We start from the raw sequence: 20,313 nt of genomic DNA, 5'->3' as shown, positions 1-20,313 counted from the left end.
ATGATAAGAAGTGAGTTATTTTTCACACACTCAGACCTAACATATGTTAGCAAAGAATTAGTTTCAAGTTTTCCGAGGGGTTGGGCAGTTGTGAGCTGACTTTGTACTTAGCTAGGTCAGGTTATATGAATATAAGCATAGTCACAATTATGGAATAATTTTGAGCTACATCGTACGTAAATCTTTGGCTTTGAAAAATATCAACATGGATGCATTTGAATCTATTTCCAGTGAGATCCCCTTAGCTTAGTCACTGGGGCCTGTTTGTCCTGGTGTTTCTGCACTGCCCGAACGAGGCGGTCCCTGGGATGACATTGGGAGCAGCTGTCCGAGAACTCTGCAGTGTGGGGGGAGTGGGGAGCCACAATTGTGGGGAGCATGTGCCCTGGGTGCAGCAACACAAGGTCTTGCGTGAGACAACGGCTTGTAGGGTGACTATGGGTCCTAATCACAGTATCATGGTGTGCACCTGCATCCTTGCAACTGCCTTAGATGCTTTTGAGCTCACCTAAATTCAGGGGAGAACAGAGCGATTCCTCCCACAGTTATGGAGGTCCACTGATGGCTGGTGGGGTGAACACTTAGTAGCTTCTGCATTCAAACCCCTAATCACAAAGCAGGATCCACCCCAGGTAACCTGAGCTGCCTACAACCAATCTACAGCAAGCAGGGAAAGTGTCACCTGCCCAGGTCACTGGACGCCTGTCTCAGATACCCAGTGGCAGAGCTACCCAAGGACAACCCTGTCTACAAACCTAGCAACTATTCTGTGCGTGCCATGCTCCTCTCTGCTGCTCTGGAGGAAACTGGGAATCTTGCTCAACTCTCCCCAGCATGGTAAATGGGTTGTGCATGGTCCTGTGACTCCTAGGAAGCATCTCAGTGTTGCTCAGCAGTGACTCAGAGAGCACAGCACCACTTTTAGCCAGTCCCCTGGACCCAGACACTCAGCGTCAGTGAGCAGAGGCAGAGAGGTCCCATAGCATACTTACTTCCCATTCCCATACTTGATCCGGATGTCTTTGCTCTTCTTCAGCTCTTTGCCATCTTTAAACCATTTGTAGGATGGTTGAGGGTTGCCAGCAGTTGCTTCACATTTCAGTGAGATCTTTTCACCAACGTGAACGTTTGGGCTTTTCAGTTTCTTCAGTTTGGGAGGGACAGCTACAAAAAGAGAAAGCAGACAATGTGAGACCTGTCTGTTCCAGAGACTGCGCACCAGCGACGTGAGCCCACCGAGCCCCCTCCCCTAAGAAAAGCGCTTGCTGCCCCTGCTGCTGTGTGGCGGCTGGAGAGGGGCTGCAGCACAGCTTGGCGACCCGAGTTTTACCTGCACAAAGGCAGGCAAGGAGCACGGAGTCAGAAACATCCCCGTGGGGATCAGAGGGAGCCCCTGGGCCTGACGCACTCTTTTCTCTGCTCCATGTGGCCAGACCCGACCCCTCCATGGCTGCCCTCACTCATGCAGGCAGGACCCAGGTGTCTCCTGCCAGTGCAGGCTTTGCTCTGCTCCCCAGGCTTCCCACCAGGAGAGTCAGGGATGCAGGAGGTCAGGTTCTTTGGAGACTATTTTTCTCTGCATCCTTCCATTGCTGATGATGATTACCAACAACTCCACGACTTCTGCCACTGCTGACAGCCGTGCCGCCAATCCCACAGCCCCTTCAACCACAGCTGGAGCATTTCACTGCAGAAGGAGCAGAGGCAGGTGAGGGGAGAGGTCCCTCCCCCAGCAGCGTGTGCCGTGGATGCTGCTAAGATGAACAGTCATTTGGTGTGACAGTGTCAGCAGGAGAGCAATAGCTTCTGCAAGCGGCTGCAATGAAAACCCGCTCATAAAATGGATAAGAAAGGGAGAGACAGATGTGCCTCACGTTGCAGTTAGAAAAGTGAAAGAATAAAGCTATTTAAAATGGCCTTAGGACCTGCGATGTCAGGTTGGCCAGCAGCCTTTCCAGTTGGAAGCCTGGCTCTGCATGTGAGCTTTCCTGGGTGTTGGAGAAACGCGATTTTACCGTGCACCTGGAACACCAGCCAGAGAGAGAGACACTTCTTATCAATCTCTGCCGTGCTCTATATGATACCTGACAAGAAAGGATTAGCGGGCTTGTAATTTTTCTTTCAACTGACAGCTCTGCACTCTTCCAGCTCCCTTTTTCATTCCAGCATTAACCTTAAAAAAGAAAATAGCCAGTTGCTGGTTTTGCCTTAAGAATATTGGTAACACTGGTTTCCACCTGTCTAAGATGTGTTACAGGTTTTCTTCTGTCTAATAAGCACAAGCCATGTTTTAACTGCCTAGTGCATTCTGATCTTGCGATATGGAAAAGTAATCAAAGGAGGAGGAACAGGATGGGTTTCATTAGAGTAATCATTATTTTATTTGTTTATCTCCTCTCATTCTTCACTCTTTATGCCAAGCTAGGCTTCTGTAGGTTGGTTTTATTTAAAGACTGTTTTTGCTGAAAGTGATCTTATACAAAATAAAAAGCATAGCAATCGTCGGACATATGGTCCCACGGGTGGGTAACACAGTAGCTCTGGTCCCAAACACACTACAGCTGCACAGCTACACTAGAGCCAAGGCACAGAAGCAAACTTAATATCCAGGAGTGCAGAAGAAGCATGTTTAGCACACCAAGGGAAAAAAATAATACACCCCAGAGTATTCTTCCCAAACATAATTTCTGCACATCCAAGCCTGCCGCAGGCTCCCTAGAAACCCGTGCCACAGGTAACGGGATGGAGGGGGCTGCACGTGTGCTAATGGGTCAGGGCAGCTGCAGGTAATTGCTCCAGGCTGCACACTGGCGTCTTGCATCGCTTCCCCAGGTCATCGTGCTTCGGCACAGACAGACTTCTGAAAAAAAAATAATCTCAATTTTCCCCAAATTTCAGGAGTTCTGTGAAAATTCAGGTGTCCTTAGATTTTTGAAGCCAATAGCCCTGCTTAGAAATGGGTCACTCAGAAGAGCAGGAAGGCAATGAATGGAGAAGGGAGCTTGTCTCTTCCCAGAACACTGAGCACAGAGAGCCAGGAAGGTAAACAGGACCTTGCTTTTATAGGGGTCATTTTGGGGAACAGAGAAATAGACTCTGACAAATATTTATTCTGTCTGAATGTGTGTGTCAGTTGGCGTCTATTGTACACTGAGGTCACCCTGTGCCATGCCAACAGTATATATATATACCTTAAATACTGGGAAGGTCCTGACCTTGGCATTGGTGTATTTGCTGCATATTATTTCCAGGCTTGTGGTCTGCAGAATTATGAAGTAGGCAGCATGTCCTGAGAGAAAGATGTGTCAAGCCTGCCCCCCTCCCCAGAAAATGCTGGCAAGAGCACAGCAAACCCAGAAACCTGGAGATTGCTGAAGGAGAGGGCCAAGGACAAGCAAGAAAGCTTCCAAGATCTCTATTCCCCAGTTCCTCTCCACCGACATGAACCAAATCTCACCCAGACTTATGCAACTCTTGCACCTTGTGCTCCTGGCCACCAGTGATAAACTACATGACAGGTCCGTAGAGACATATGCCAAGCATGGCAGAGACAGAGCTGACACACAGGGCAGGGGCTCTGCCTGCATCGCACCTCCCAGCAGAATCCCGCACAGAAATGGGTGAGAAGAACATGTTTCCTCCCCACATCGCAGGTCTTCAGCTGTCTCACTGCAGGGGCTAAAGGGACTGTGCATTCAGCTCACAGGCCACACTTCACGGACTGTAATTGCCTGACTGAACCAGACAGGCCAGTGAAAGCGGAACCTAATCCAGAAACATTCTGGGCTGCGTCTGGGAAAAGCGCAAAGAAACAGAGCTGTGCTCCCTGGCGTCGCGCACATCTGTGCGCCTTGCTGCTGCACTACAGATGTGGCCTGTGCGGGGACAGCAGCGCGGGAAGAGCTGGCAGAGCCCGGGCACACGGCATCCAGGGCCACGCACAGGCTGCTCCGCTCACCGGGGATGCCCAGCCTTGCTCTGGGCTGGAAAGGCTCTCTTCCTAATTCCTGCACCTTCTAGAAAAACCCTCACTTAGAGCCATTAACTGCTGATGAGCCTGCTTAATGCCAGCCAAAGACCTTCCACTGGTTTTTATTTGTGTTGTTTAAACTGCAGCCCTTATTCCTAGCCTGAATTTCTCTGCCTTTGGCTTCCAGCCAACAGATCTCTCTGCTTTCCTCTGGTAAATTTGAATCCCATCTAGCAACCAGAAACCTCTTTCCTTTTTAGGTACTTGTAAACTATGAATGAATCACCTTTCAACCTTCTCCAGCAGTAAACTAAAGTAGCTTGAGAGACTAAAGCAGCAGACAGAGTGCTAATACTGGAGTATGTCAAAGACAATGTTTTACATTTTCGTTCATTTTCAGCTTTAACATCTACCCATTTCCTATCTCTGCCCTGTTCAAATCACAGCAGCTCAGAAAGTCACAAGCATGGTTCAAACAGAGGTGAAGATTTTTAAAATGCCTCCTGTTTTCAGTGTTCCGAACGTTTTGGGTCATTTTGGTCTCCTCCGTGTTTGGTATTCTAAACACATTGGAAAAATCAAGTCACTAGCTTCATGCACATGAAGATAACATACTACCCCTAGCAAACAGCCTCAGACACATACCAAGAGGGGTTCAGGTCCGATTTCACCATGTTTCCACCAGCCCCCAGTTTCCCAGTCTCCTGTGCATGGGTTACTGCTGCTCAGATGTGGCCACCACAGCTTTTGTCAGAGCCAAAACACCAAACCAGGGCCACCCAAATCACTCCATCCAAGCCAAAGCTGCTGCTCGAGCTCCTCATTATCTGAATCTCACGGCTCCGGTCTGCCAGCTTGTGGTCTCCCCCTCAGCTGGTTCAGCAACACACACCACTAGGCCACCCCTGACACTGGGTTTAGGAAAACGGGGAGGAGGTTTTGGCTGTGCTTGTCAGGCTGAGCCAACCATTTAGGATCCACATCTCTGGTCACCTTGCAATCCTGTCAACCCCTCTTCTATCCGAATTGGAGTCGAGTCTCTGGGGGGGTGAAAACTCACCATCCTCACAAAGCCTGAGTTGGACACGAGAGGCAGCTCCACCCCAGGCAATCTTTCTAACTGACTGCCACATCAGGGTATGGCTTGCTGCAGAAAGGAAGGTTTAATCCTGGTAGAGCTGAGACCAACAATAAATACAGATTTTCTACTGGTTTTTGCTCACTCCAAATCAGAAGAAACCCAAGCAACCATTAGATCCCAGCCTACACTAGCTGTGTAGGCCATAAGAATTAACCCTAAAAAGTGCCAGGGTCTGGTTCAACACATGCATGCAATTCCCTGATGTGTTTCAAGAGTCATGTTTCTACTAAGAGGCTTTTGAAGGAGAGGTTTGCCCTCTGTTAGCATTCCTGGAGTCTACTGCCAAGTTACCACCTTCTCTTGGCAAGGAGAGGGTTACAAAAGTCTAAAAAATCGAGCTCTAAATTATGCCATGAGTTGCTTGAACATCCACCCTAAAAGGACTTACACCGCTTTAATTAATTCACTTCCAATTACATCTGATATTACATTGAACTACTTAGATGATAACAACACCTCTTTTACTTCTGGTACCTGGAGTATGCCTGAAAACATCTTAGAGCCTCAACTCAAAACATCATTAATCATAAATGGGCAGAGTGCCCAAACAGAGTCCAACAATGGAGCAGTAACAAAACCACATCCCACCCACAAAGCATCATACATAAACAACACCTTGGCAGCACACAGCAGAGCAAGTTGTCCCGGGAAAGGTGCTCGGTAAACTCTTTAACAGCCCGCAACACCAGCCACAACCGCTATTTCAAGAGCTGTATCTTGCTCGCTGGGGGAGATCCCGTAGAGCGGACAATCTATAGAAACATCTGTGATCTGGAAATGGACATCGTGAGAAGACGTGACCTGTGCTCCCGGTCTCCTCCAGAGGATGCAGTGCCAACCGCTGGACAGTCCCCACACCGCCTGGCACACGGCAGGTGGCAAAATGTTTAGGTAGGTGGATCTGGAGAACCGGGAGGACGGGATGCTTCTGTGTCTCTCTGAGATGCTGAGGAGGAAGGTAACTTAGCTCTAATTCCCAAGGCCATGGAAAAGGGAAGCTAAAACATGCTTTCCCACAGGAATGGCAAGGGGAGTTATGACCTCCAAACTCACAGGTGATGTCTTGACGTGCCTACATCAGAGCAATGGCTTTCAGCACACTCCTCCCACCCAACTGTAATCCTCAGGTCCGGGACACTCTTCCTCTCTTCCTCTTCCACTCTGAGGGAAGCTGCACAGGTGATCCCTCGCAATGGGCCGCGTTTCTCAGACCGCCCAAGCCATTGGCCCCAGGACAGCCCTTCCGCACATGGGACAGGGCTTCCAGCCTCTGGGCTACTGTGCTGGGGTGGGGAAGCTGCAGGTCTGGCAGTGTCTCTAAGGGTCTGCAATTCCAGGGAAACCTGAACACCCAAAGGATGCTACAAGCACAGTCCTTGATGCTTCCAGCCTCCTCGCCACTGATGTACAAGATCTGAAGCCATGACACCCACCTAAGCCACATCTCAAAGCTTGCCATGCCCTAAGCTGCTCTGGAGCCACCCACCACTTTGCTGTTCAAAGTCGCACCCACGGGAGTACAGACCTTCCCTTTTATGTAGGGAACCACAGATGTGAAAGTTTCACTGTTCTCCAAGACAGAAAATCCCAGAATTCATCTTTCCATGGAAAATGTTTTGCGGCCTTGACTTGCTCCATATTCAAACATAACTTCTGTAAAGATGGTGATTCCTTACCAAACAGAATTTTTCCCATTTCTGTCATCTCTACTACAAGGTGAAGAGAGATGTTCCTGGCACAGGGCATCACCATGCGGGTCTGGAAACCAGACATGTCTTTGGTGGGTCAGCGTGCTCTGCGCTGGGCTAATACATCTTAATTCTCGGCTAATGCAGCACTGCTGCTTCCAGTATGCTTGCTGCCTCTACTGTTTTTATCGGAGGTGATGCTCCTTTGATCTGCGTTTGCTTTGACCTTTATTTGACAAGGAGACAAAACTGAATCTCAGCAGTAGCTCCTGCCCACTTTGACTCTTTGGCCATTTCAACACTGGCTGCAAATGCCAACTTGTCAAAGAGGGACCTGCTCTGAAGAAAGCTCCGTCCACCCAAAAGAAATGGAAGCATGGGGTCCACTTGGATAAAAAGTCTTGTTCAACACTTAACGTGCTCTGTTTGCCCTCATTTTTTCTGGGTTTTTTATAGAGAGGGTGAAAACGCAGCCACTGTTGGGTACCTGGGCAGGCTGTGGCATCTGCAGCTGGGACTCTAAATGGAGTTCAGCTCTTTGGTGGCAGGGTTGCAAGAACTCCTCTGAGCCTGTGACCCTCCAATGCCACTGAAGGTAAGAGGGCTGTATTTACATAAAGCTGTATCTGCAACAAGGGAGTGTGCAAAAGATCCTGCCTTTATTCAACGGATGGACACAATGTCCACAAACAGTCCAGAGCGTGTAGGAGAGAACCTCAATGTTGAACTGACGTATCATCCTGTTCCAACCTCTACCACAACCCACCAGTGGGTAACTACAGGCTTCAAATTGAGAATATAAAATATAATGTAGCACCTGTAAAATATAATACAGGATACATGCAACATGCTTTAGGCAACTTACATTTCCCGTTTATGCAAAAAAAGGATGATCAGACTTTTTCATAGCTGTTAATGTGACTCTTTGCACACTGCAGCAGTCCCTCAGATCTCTGCATCCTGCACAGGGGTATATGGCAGGTGAACTACAATGTCATTTTTAATTTCCAAGGGATGGCATTCTGCTGTAGGCATTATTGGGCCTTTTAATTAACACATAAACATGTTTCTCTTACTACATCTGTGATGGTGGGGACTGCATTGTGGGAGACAGCACTAGACAATGTGGCTCACTTTGCGTGTTTACACCTCACCTCCAGTATCTGTGGGTCTATCTGTGCAGTAAATGCAAAGATATAGGCTTCAGCAAGGGTTAGTAACCCAAAGCTCTCCAAGGACAGAGGAGACGCACTCTGTGCCTAGTATGTACTATGTGTTATGGGATGGCAGCAGGAGTCTGTGGCACCTCCTGTTCCTGGGACGAAGTCCCACTTTGACAGCTGGAGACGCCAGGTATGACAATGCAGGAGACATTCCGCCAGGTCCTAGAAGTTCTGCTGAGAACATCCACCCCCCTGACTCACAGACTGTGATGTGGGGAGGACACCGATGACTGGAAGCTTGAAGATGCTGGAAAGACTGAGCTCAGTAGACCTGAGGTTGGAATGAAGCTTGTAAACCTTGCTGGAGCCAGAACAACTGCATTACTCCTCACTATGTGTCCCATAGCACCCCCACCACACAAGTTCTTTTCCCCTAACCAGGTCCCTGTGGACCTCTGTCTCAGGGAGGAGAAATCACTACAATGCCAATCCACAGCACTATATGTATTTAAAACCGTGAGTTACAACAATCAGTATTCCCATGATCATTCTCACAGGCCAAAGAAAATTGACTGGACAGTCCCAGGCAGGTTTGCTGATTCAGGTTTGCTCTCTACAGGATCCCTCTGGCAGCTCACACTACAGCAAAAGGTGCCACAAAGCCATCAAGTTCACTCTTACAAATACTGGGTTCACTCTTATAAAAGAGTAACTGATAAACTCCTCTCCTCCTTCTTTCTCTTCCCCACACTCAATATTTAGTTGTTCTTTCAAGTGAAAGTTTTGAAATTGGTGTATGGTTTGGTCCAGAGCCCTCGGCTGAAATCTCAGCTCCATTGAAATCAATGAGCATTTGGCCACTGGGCAAGGGTGTCTTCCCAATACCCACCCTTTTCACCCAAATTGTTAGGACAGCTACAGTATAATTTTATCACAGATTGGGTAGAAACGCTGGAGGTCCCCATGCACCTGGCCACTGAAATGCTTATCAGAATAGCACAACAGCTACAAGTAATTCACATAAAACTATCCAATATTAAAATCCAGGGCTGAAGTGCTTGGATTTGCCAAACCTAGTACTCTATGAACACTAGCTGGTTTGCAAACAATGTAATTGGAGTAGAATTGCTATTGTGTTTGTTTGTTTTGAATATTTTTGGCCAGGAAGTTGTCCTGGAGGTATAGTTGAGCATAAGTGGTCTGGTGGAAAAATGTCATTCATTCTGTTCCTATTAAAACCAAAAACAATAGCCACACAAAGACAGCAGTGACAATTTCTGCTCTTCATGCCTCTAACAATGTGTTTTCAACCCTAAAGGCAACATCTTGTTTGTACCCAATTGATTCAGGGATCATATTTTATATAATCAAATATATCTTTGAACAAAGATATATTTTATGAACTGCTCCATTTCAGATGACCTTGGAAACAGTAATTCATAAAATATAGCTTTATCTCGATCTTCACAATCAGCTGCACAAATGGCCCACCCGTACTCTGTGGAGTGCCAGTCAGGACCCAACCAACAAACAGATTCCTTGCCCTGGTACCCTGGTGAAGACCTGGGGGGCATCCATCATCTCTCAGTCACCAAAGGAAAGTGTAACCCTCACCCCAGGAGACAAAACAATCTATGGCAGCAAAAAAACTTGTTTCATTACATGTCTATTATTAAGTCTGTACATTAAACCCTATATGGTCATGGCAAATCTCAAGACTATGCTTCAGGTTACAGGGAAGGATTTTTTGATGTAAAATGGCCATTTGTGGAATATCACCAGTTTTAGAAAGGCATGAAAAAAACCCTATTTGTTGTTTTACAGCTCTATGGACCACAGGAGTGTTTCATTAAAACATGGGGGAAAAAAGGCTTGGTTAAAGGTGACCTGAAATTCTTTTAGCAGAGACTGTCTGCACTGCCTGGGCTCTGCAATGACAAAAGGACAAAGACACCATCACAAACTGGTGGCAGCATCGCAGGTAAACTTGCAAAAACAAGAGCTGCTGCAATGCCACAGGTACAGAACAACCCCAAATACCAGCCACCAAGTCCTGCAGATAAATCAGCCACCACAAACAGATAAATGTGACCGATCCTCTGAGCGAGGTGCAGGGTTTATCAAGTAAACCTTTCTCTCTCTGCCAGCCCTGTGTCATGACCATCAAAGTTTGGTGTAAAACTGGAGGACCAGGGATGCAGTCTTAGCTTTAGAGAGCACAGCACTTCCGGACATCTCTTTCATAATATGAAAATATCTCTTAATATGTTGTCTTCAAACAGAATGAGGGTGTTAAATGACTGAGCTGTGCTGTCTGATGTCAGGAAGACCGTAAACACACAGCACCATCTGCAGCATCTCCCTTCAAACCCAGCCCACACCAGCAAAATCCCAGCACAGAATCCCTGTCTCAGCAGACTTACAGGTGAGAGCCACTTTTAACAGGTGCCTTTAAACAATGTTTAACATCGGCAAGAAGGGGAAAACCAGGAAAACTCGGGATGAGTTGCAAAGATGTCAATTCAGGTCAGGCAGAGGTCAAGTGAAGGTCAGATGCGGCAGTCAAGCTTGCAACGTTTTGTTGGCTATTTGGACCTCCCGGGAAGCCCTGGGCCAGGGGACGCTCCAGTGCTTCACACAGGACCAGGTGGAAACACCGAATGAGGCAAGCGTGCAAAAAACAAAGCCTTAATGTCTGGAGAAACAAATTCAATTAGCAGTCCCTAACACTGAGGTGGGGGATTTTCAACTTTTAACCTATAAAATCATATTCACTAGCATTCCATGACAAAAAGCAACCACTTGCAGTCTTAATTACAATATTTTTTTCCATGTCTCTGCTTACTTTGAAAGTTCACCATTGTCTCTGGTAGGGTTTAGACAAATCCACCAGAGGGTATTTCCAAAACAGAAAGCTGTGTTTTTATCGGGATCTCCCCACAAGAGACCCTGGGGCTTGCATTAAAGACTTGTTTGTTCTCTGTAATGCTATATTAGAAAGATTAAAAGTTTTTTTGCTGTTAGTTCAAGAAACACTTTAAAGCACTTGCACCAAAAGAACCTCAGACAGTGACCGCAGGTCTGTTTTTCATCCAAACACAGGAAAAGGAAAGAAAATAAAGATCATCCCTGAGACAGCTTTTTCAAAGCGGCCAGATAGACATGGCCAAACCCCAAGTGTGGACAGAATTACCACCCTATATTATCGTATTCTCCCAAGACCCAGGACACCCTGGAGCGACAGCCGGTGTTGAGCCAAGTTCTGCTCTTCCCAAGCGCTGACCCCAAACCCGTGGGACCCTCCGCACAAGAGAACGCGACCGGTGAAGAGGGGCCGGTGTGCTTTGTGCTGGCCGAGCCGAGCGAGCGGCCGAGCCCGTGGAGAAGGGGCCACCCTCCTCCTCCTTCTCCTCCTCCTCCTCCTCCGTGGGCTGCAGGGAAGCTGTAAATTCCATTTGGGACTCTGGGCACTGCCCAGTGGAGACACTAACACAGCGTGTCTCCTGCCTTGTCCAGAGTGCGGCTTCCCAGCATTGTTCTGAATAGCTCTGGACCCCCACCGAAGCACAGCGATGGGTGGCTGACACTGAAATGTCCCCCAACCAGGCTGATTTACGGCTGCCAGGAGTCTCAAGGATGTCAGCTCTTCCTGATTAATTTTTTTATCCTTATTTTCCCTCGTTTTTATATTTGAATATTGCTCATTGCGATATTCTTCAGAACTATTCTCTGGAAAGCCATACCGGCTCATTTTTGGCTTGTAAATTGCTCTTGAGCAGTTTTTGGCTTGTGCTTAAAAAAAAAAATTTAAAAAAATCAAGCAACTCTGCCTCATTTTGGTTGGATAAAGAGATTTTGTGGCCTCCATCAATTCTAGTCCCTGACAGCAGTGACAGAGCTCTTATTATCACAAACATACAGCTGCAATTTTAAAATTTGCTTCCTGTGACTCTTTGTTAAAGTTTAATCAACAGTTTCTGCTTCCACAAACATTTCCGGCAGAAAGTTCGATTTATAGATTATTCGTGGCCAACAAGTAAGAAGGAATGTAAAGCAAATTGGAGGTTGTGATGTGAGCAAACCCTTGCTGGTCGTCCAGCTGCTCCACCAAATGATTTAGGGAAGAGCAGCAAAGGAAGGTGTGACATGAGTCATTTTCTAGGAGACAAAGCAGAATGTAAGCGACCAAAAAAAACGACCAACGATGCGGCGCCAAAATGTGGGTGAAGAAAAGACAAGGGGCAACATATTGGTGGCCCAAGTAGAAAGACTATTTTGAGTTAAAAATGGATAGGGGTTTATTGGACCTGCTTTACATTCAGCTGCGGATCATAACTTGCCAACAGATCCTGCGCAACGCAAACGACTGAAGGTGAAAACCAGAGTTCTGAACAAAAGATGGTTGTTGAGCAAAAGGCTATTAATAGTGCTGGGTTTTATCCCAGAAATGTTGCGTAAAGTGGGACAATTCACATCCCTTCTCTGTGCTTCCATTTCCTCTCAAAGATCCCACTTAATATATTTGGGGCAATGACTGTCTCTTGTTGTGACTCTGTGCTGTGAATAGCACAAGGGGAACAATGCTGCAGTTGGGACCTCTGGATGCCACCACAAACGCCAATTTTAAGCAGCAGTGACAACAAGCGGAAGGAGTTTGAGATCCAAGGAAGACCTGAGAAAAGACAAGGCACAATGTGGGATTCATCTTGTATTATAAGCATGGACCGTTCTCATCTCCATACAAGAGTGACAAGGGAAAGCAAGGAGGCAGTTGAGCTAGACAAGAAAGAAGGCTGCTGTGCCCAGACACAAAACTCCTCCAGAGTTGCTCCTTCACCTCTGCACTCTCACTGCTTCTCCTCTTCATCATCTCCCCAGGCCATCCTTGAATAGCTCCATGCAGAGCTAGAAACCAAACAAAGGGATGTTCAGGGGGCTCAGACACAGTACGAAACACCTGATGGAAAGAGTGGGGTCGCTGCTGGGAAACATTTTATGTAGGACACAGTCTGTGCATGTGACTTTCTAATAAACGCGTAGAAGGTGCAGTGGTGCTGAGAAGCTGCCCTGGAAATGCTTGCATAGACCTTTACCATCTTCAGCGTCTACAGAACCAACCTGGAAAGGTCCAAAGACAGGGTTCAGGGGGAAAACAAATCACAGGATTACAAGAATAAGCTTGGAAGAACCCTTCAGAAGTTGAGCAGACCACATATCTGCCCTGAGGTTGTATCAGCCTAGCAACACCCATCCAACTCACTAGGACCCAAACACACAAACAGCCTAGTACCACACATCTACACTGCATCCCACAGGGTGCCCCAGGACCTCGCTGACTTTAAGGATATACCTGCTCCCAACCTTACAACTTCTCCAACAGGCAACACTAGATCCTATCTGGGAAAAGGCCCATGGTCCCTGCAAGAAAGGCTGTCAGTACTAGGGCACCCTTGTTACCAGTTGATGGGGAACCCAGCCACCTTATCAACTATTGAGACCTGTGCAGCACTTTTGGTCCCCAGGTACAAAAGAGATGTTCCATCTATTCCCAAAGACATAGTCTGTCTCTCCTTTTGTCTTCCAGCCCTTTACACTGCTGCTCCTTTCTGTTTTGTTCTCCTTGCCCATGCCAGTTGCCTCCAAACACCAAGTAACCAAAAATCACACATCTTTGTCCTTCCTGTCTCAATTCACCTTGGCTGCAAGATGCCTTTTTTTTTTTTTACTTTCCTTTGCAAAATCAATTATCTTGAAAACCTCGAACATCACTCTTAAGCCCCATCCTCATCCTCCTTTCATTCCTGGAGATGCTGACTACCTCCAACATCTCACTGAAGATCTCCAGGCAGCTCTGTCCTCATGAAATCAAGAGGGTCTGAATCATCCTCTTGGACAGGTACCGGGATATTGGTGCTGGTTTTCTGTCAGTTTGGGATGAGGCATCAGGGGCTGCACACACAGCTCAGAAATACTTCAGCGCTGCTTTGAGGCTGTGCCACACTCTGTTCACACTGGTTTCAGAATGGAGAAGCTGAGCTTCCACTTGGACACACACTCCATGAGAGGTGACCGCTCTTCTTCTTACGCCCTGCCTGTCCCTGTGCTGGCAGCTCCTCTACGGAATGGTCAAGCCTGAAACACCAAGAGAAGAAAGCCTTCCTGCTCACCTAGGTGCTGCTGTTTGTAGTTACAGGACCCCCATATACATACAGAGGATGGATCCACCCCAGATCCACTTTTATGGTGTTTTAATGGTGTTTCTGAGCAAGGACTCAGGCCAATAGTTACCTGGGTGTCACCCAAAGCCAGGGGATCATTAAGACCAAGCGACACATTCAAGCACAGCCTACTCTATTATGCTTTTCATCCCATTTTTCAACTTGCACCCCTCCCTTTGTAATTTGGTGATAAATAAATGTCTGGTCAAAATATCAGATAATTAACTGGGAGTGTCCTTGTGAACAAAAGTTAAAAGGACACCTCAGACGGGATCACACATCAGCCCTGCCATATGAAGGATCTTCTGAAAAGCCTTCCCAGGTAACTGAAGACGAACAGATCTGACTTCCCGAGTGCTCCACAGACTCCCCTTAATTGCTGTAGGAGCCCAAGGAAACGCCACGGCGGTTAACTGTGTGTGGCTCACCATGAAGGGCAGCAACTGGCAAGACTTGAGCTCCCAACACAGCGCTCTCCTTCACTCCCCTGACAATTTGCTACACTGCTGTTTATTCTAATCCATTGTTCATGGTCCTCCCCACCCAAGCTCTCAGCCCATGTGACACCCTCCTGTCCCTACCAACTGGAACTAATTTGGGGTGCTAGGGCTCTATCAAGAGACTTTAATACTATGTAAATGCTGGCAAAGTATTACCTGCTTCCATACAGATATTTTGGGCTTTTATCAGATACCCAGGGTAAATAAGCAAGCCATCACATTTTTGGGGGGCAGTTGGCTTGTAATTCCTGGCTCCCTCAGTGCCAGTGATCATTTGAATAACCAAGTAACTTCAAGAGAGCCTGGTCAGCGAGGACTCTTCAACAACCTAAACCTCACTGTTCCAGAATTTCCCTCTACCTCTGTTATGTAAAGTTGATGCTGCTAAAGCATTTAGCTGAGCTTAGGTCAAGAGAAGATAGCTTTTGAGAGACTTCCAGTGGTTCATTTGCAATAAATGGCTGAGGAATAAATCATCTCAGCCCTGATGAGTCCTCAAGCAGCCAACTCTGTTAACGGGGCAACTCCAGCAGCGAAGAACAGGGGAAGGCTTTGGAGAGTCATGACAGGCACCGAAAGCTGCCAGAAGAGACCACCAAGCCACAGAGGCTGCCATGTTGGGTTAGTCCATGCTCCTTGCTAGACAAGGACCTCCACTTCATGGCAGAGAGTATCACTTACTCCTTTTGAATAACTTCCTGGTAGGGAAGCCTTCTGCATTCTTTCAAGGACAGAGCTGTTTTTCTGCCCGGATGCCCAGAGGCTTATAACCCCCACATGCATTTTTACCCTAGTTAATCCAGCTGGCAGCGTATCTGTGCTTCATATAAATGCCTCTTGCTTTTTGCCAGTCCTGCTATGCTCTTGCCCTCAGTAACTGCAGTGACAACAGCTTCCAGGGGATACTGATGTACTAAGTGAAAACTGACCAGGAGGAGTTAGGGATGTCTGGGCTTCCATCTTCGGTCTCAAAACCAATGTTAAAAAACAGTGGTTCCTTCTGTACTGTCACAGTGCCCCTTCTCCTTTGAGAGACCTCAGGTTTCAATGCTGTGGGGTGCAAGAAGTTTCCAAGGTCACTTCCTCCACTGCCAAATGCAAAGATCCTTCCCTACTCACACACCATCCTTGCAAGAGCCACAGTAATGCTTCACATAGAAAGCACCAGCAGCCTTGCACCAGTGTGACTGGGGGCACGGGACCTCCATCCACCACCAGGAACCAGGCTGGGGACCACCACCACACCTCTGGCCCCAACTGAGCAGACACAGGCCACCCATGGACCGCAGTCAGCTCCCCATAAGACCATTTCCCCAGCATCTCAGATCTGGTGTGGTGGGACCAAGACACTGCTGGAGAGGTGAATTTGAGGAGGAGGCTTCAGGAAGCTTCATGCTCAGGCCCATGAGGGCTGCAGATGACAGCTAGAGTGGCCAGTCTGATAGCTCTCAGCGAGGTATTTGCAGACTACAAACCAAAATGCCATACCTACGGGCAACTCCCGTAGCGCACCGCCCCAGAAACCCAGCCAGCTCACGTGGACCGCGAGCGCAGCGTGGAAGGGCTGCTGACTCAGGCTAATTCATCAAGTTGAGTCCCAGGTTGCTCTGACAGGTTGGGACTCGAGTAGCTAATCCAAGCCCAAACCTGAGGAAGGGGGACTGTCAACTCAGGTTGGTATGCGCAGCCTCTCTATCCAGGGTGGCTTTTGCAGAGGTTACCAAGAACCCCGAAGGTGGGCTCTGCTCTGAAGTGGGCCCCCTTTGCTGGGTGCAGAGGGAGCCTGGCGGCACCAATCTCCTCCCTGCCACCCCCTCACCTCCTCCATGGTGCTCACTGAAGAACCCAAGGCCAGTTCAGAACAGAGCTGCCACAGGAGCCTGAGGCTGCTCAGGTCAAGCGCAGTTCTTCAACCAAGTCCACCCAGCAGCATGGTAAAAATACCAGCCCTTTCTCTGCAGGATGAGGGTTTAAGGCAGAAATCTGGTGCAGAATAGCTCTTTCCCTTTAAATTCACACCCTAGGCCAAGCATGTTTTGCAAGAGCCTCCCTGTGCAGACAAGCCCTGAGGCTTGAATGAAAAAAACTAGCAATGCTCCTGCTGGGGAAGCACCCAAGACATTTTGAGGCTAGGGCACCCAGTATTATAGTGAGGTGGAGGTGGCAGAAGAGATGGGGCAGGCTCAGGGACGTGTCATTCTCCATAAGGGTGGGAAGACAGAAAATCTGTACAAGAGACACTCGGTGACTCTTCTGACCTGCAAAAAGGACCACAAAGAGAGGAAGGGGGAAGGAAGAGAGGACAGGCAGATGCCACACGCTCAACTCAGCTCAGGAATCACGAAATGGGCCTCTTCTCCTTCTGAAAAATGGTGATATTGGATTAAATATAATGAGCTATCCAATTAGAGATGTGTTTGAGGCTGTTCTTATCTTTGATATTGTGAATGTTTAGGCCCCAGAAAGGACACACTGTCTGGCTTTGCCCTGCGATTACAAAGGATAAGAGAAATTGGAGATTGCCAGAAAATAAAGCAAGTACTACACCTGCAGCTTTACGGGAAATACCAGATTATCACAGTTCTGGCAATGAAACCGAAACTGTTGGCAGTGTTTCAGGTTACTACCGCTTCTTTTTTTTCCTTTCTGGCCCCCCAAAATGAACAAGACACCTATCTAACCCCGTAAGAAAACCAGAGCTGTGACTCATGCCATCTCTCAAACACTGACTCAAAACATTACCAACACTAAATGTTACAACACATGAAACGAGCAATGGCCCTGCTAACACGAGGTTTGTTCTTAAAATTGCATGGCCTGCCCACATTTTCTAAATATAGGATAGACGAGGAAACCTCTCCAGAAGCGGTAATAGTTCAATCAATCAACCAAATACATGCTATGTGGACAGAGGTGGTTTTGAAAGCTGCTATCAACACATTTCCATCCTACAAGATTTCCTTGCCACTCCTGCTTTCCTTTCGGCCCTTCAGCAGCAGGTAGAACGGATAAGTTCAACCACAGAAAGGAGCAATTCCCTGAAATGCAGCTTAGGAAAGTCCTAAGCAACAACGGCATCACTGCAGCTGCTTATTTGCAGATTCAGGAGGGCAGTCTTACAGCTGGAAGTTGGCCAGTAGAAGAGCCAGAAGTATTACTGAGAAAAATTAAAGCTTGGGAGGCCTGTGGAAGACAAGGTCACTTGCCCTGGGAAGGGTCTGTAGGACCTACACCATCATCGGCAGGACAGATCAGCATCCACGAGCCGGCCTTGACAAATTAGCTGAGAGAGGCATAAGTATGCACTGTAACTAATATGTAAGGGCTAGGTACTAGGGCTACGGAACCCAAAATTGTTCTGTGTCTTCACTGATGTCTTTACCCACACTGGTGTCCAAGCAAGCGACAGAAAAGCTTGCTCAGAACATCTTCATGCAGCGATGTTCTTTCCTCACTGCAGCGCAGACATCACACGGGCTGGGCGAGGACTGTTTGCCCGTGGCAAACTTCTTCACTTGACAGACCTTTGGTTATCAATATCTTCATCCTCGTGCCTGGAAGTGCACAGCTGTGAATCACGGAAGCTGATTCAGATCCTCAGCCCTGTCATTAAGGAGCAGCGTGCTGCACGGGTGCCTAAAGCCACTGCAGCAGCAGGGATGGGCACCACCCTCCACCACCTGCCTCCCGCAGGAAACCCAAGTGTTCATTTAACCACCATCCACAACCATTCTTCCAGATCTCTTCTATTCCCCCCCCAACAGCTACCAGCATTATTTGCCAAGATGTCCCTCCTGAAATCTCCCCACTGACACTTTTTTAGACAAACCCCCCCAAACCAAGATACCCAGGAGTTCACCAGGTCGCTCCCTGATCTAAATGTGTCTACTTCAGGTGGCAGAAAGGTTTCTTTATTCCTAAGTGGTCTCAGTAGCCCTGGAAAGTGTGCCCAGGGCTGATCAGTGGGAAGGACACATAGAAACAGGTCATTTATGCTGCCTCCCATCTTCCTGAGATGACCTTTTCAGGGGAAAAGGTTCAGATTCTGGACAAACACCATTCATACCTGGAAAGATTGAGAGAGATAACCCAGGACTGAATGGGAAATGTTCTTTCTATTAGAGAAGAAGCATGGACATTATTATACACACAGTGCTTTTGGTACTGAGTCATCATTTCATGTAAGACCCGGGATAATTTCTGGTTTGGGTTGAATCTCTTTTTCTGGATCATATAAATGTCATCTCTGCAATGTTAGGACCTCTTCCACAATGCAAGTTTTAGCTGTGTTTGTTACCCAACAGCCAGCCAGAGAGTTTATTTTAGCATTCATTAATCGTGCCTCTCACGCAGACTCTCAGGACAAATACAGAAACCTAATCTCATTTATTGACAAATGTGAAGCAAAATACACTTCCATGCCAAAGAGAAGTTCATCACATTCCTTGTCCTTGCCCTTCAGGCAAAAGCCTGAATGAGCAGATGAAACACACAGGATCTCTGGAAGGGAAACAAACTGCTGCTCGGGCAGCAGCGATCAGGCAGACTCCTGGCCTTTGAAAGACAGTGAGCCCAGCTCCAGCACCTCCAGGACCTGTTAGCAAGACTCTCTGGATCTGAATCACTTTAACACCTCAGTCACTTTCAGGCAACCAAGATTCACAGCGCAAGATCTGCAATTTGCTCTACTCATGGCAGAAGTCACACAGCCTAGCAGCGGGGTATCGTGGGATGCAGAACCGACGCTGACGCACACGCTGCTGCGTCCATCAGCGATTGCATCACGGAGCCGCACAGCAGCAGCACAGGCTGCCTGAGAAAGCCCTGCCTTGCACTGCCAGCTGTCTACCCAAAAGGGAGCAATACACCAGCACCAGTAGGCACTGGAGTGTCTCCTGTTCCCCCATCAGTATTCCTCTTGTTTGCAATGGAAGGCAGGCAGGTGATTTTTCTTTTCTCTGTAGTGCAGCTGAGGCTTCTCTCCTGCAGAGAGCAGCGAGTTAGCATGGGCACAGCTGAAGCTGGTGACCTTACCATTCAGAACAACTGTGCTGGCAGCTGGAAGATCCTCCCCTCCCTCCCTCCCTCTACCTGCCTCAAACTCAGCATTCCTCACCTTGCCCCACTCACCAGAGCCTGGGTGCAGGAGACGTGCACCTGAACACCCACGTGGCGCAGGTAAGGGAGACATGGCCAAGTTCAAGGGAGCTGGAAGCACCTTTGCTCCCTGGCCAGTTTTCTCCCAAAAGCATCAATAGCCAGTTAGTTCCCTCTTGGGACCTGAGCTCGTTTGCTGATTTGACTTCTCACATCACAAATGTGAGAGCGCTATGAATAATCTGGCCAATACCAGGCAGACTCCACAAACCCACACCTGCGCATACACAACTCCCAGAGTAAGACAGACCAGTTTGGCCCCAGAACAAGGAGGCTTCTCTCCAGGAGCACTTAGGCCAAGCTGAGAGGTGGGAAACAGCGCAAACAAGAAGAGCTCTTTTGGTTGTGCTTTGATCCAGAGTCAGAGCTGCCGAGCATGGGAGTTTTGTCAATGGATTGAGTGGAGGAAGAACTGTACAAGAGGCATATGAGGAGCAAGAGGATCGGTACAGGCTTTGTCAGGGTACTGTGCTGGC

The 20,313-nt window shown here is 47.9% G+C and overlaps 1 protein-coding gene across 5 annotated transcripts in view; it reads right to left on the bottom strand.

Annotated features, from left to right (window-relative positions):
• The window catches only part of NRG2 (neuregulin 2), a 163,578-nt gene that overhangs the window by 62,012 nt on the left and 81,253 nt on the right, over window positions 1-20,313 (bottom strand). For all 5 annotated transcript variants that reach the window (XM_071814853.1, XM_065849035.2, XM_071814854.1 and 2 more), the window contains exon 2: window positions 993-1,164. In XM_071814853.1, coding sequence (XP_071670954.1) covers window positions 993-1,164 — 172 coding nt within the window. The remainder of the gene's footprint in view (window positions 1-992; window positions 1,165-20,313) is intronic.

The sequence above is a fragment of the Patagioenas fasciata genome, chromosome 14, assembly GCF_037038585.1.
Source record: "Patagioenas fasciata isolate bPatFas1 chromosome 14, bPatFas1.hap1, whole genome shotgun sequence".
NCBI lineage: Eukaryota > Metazoa > Chordata > Aves > Columbiformes > Columbidae > Patagioenas > Patagioenas fasciata.
This window is presented reverse-complemented; position numbering and strand designations above follow the sequence as displayed.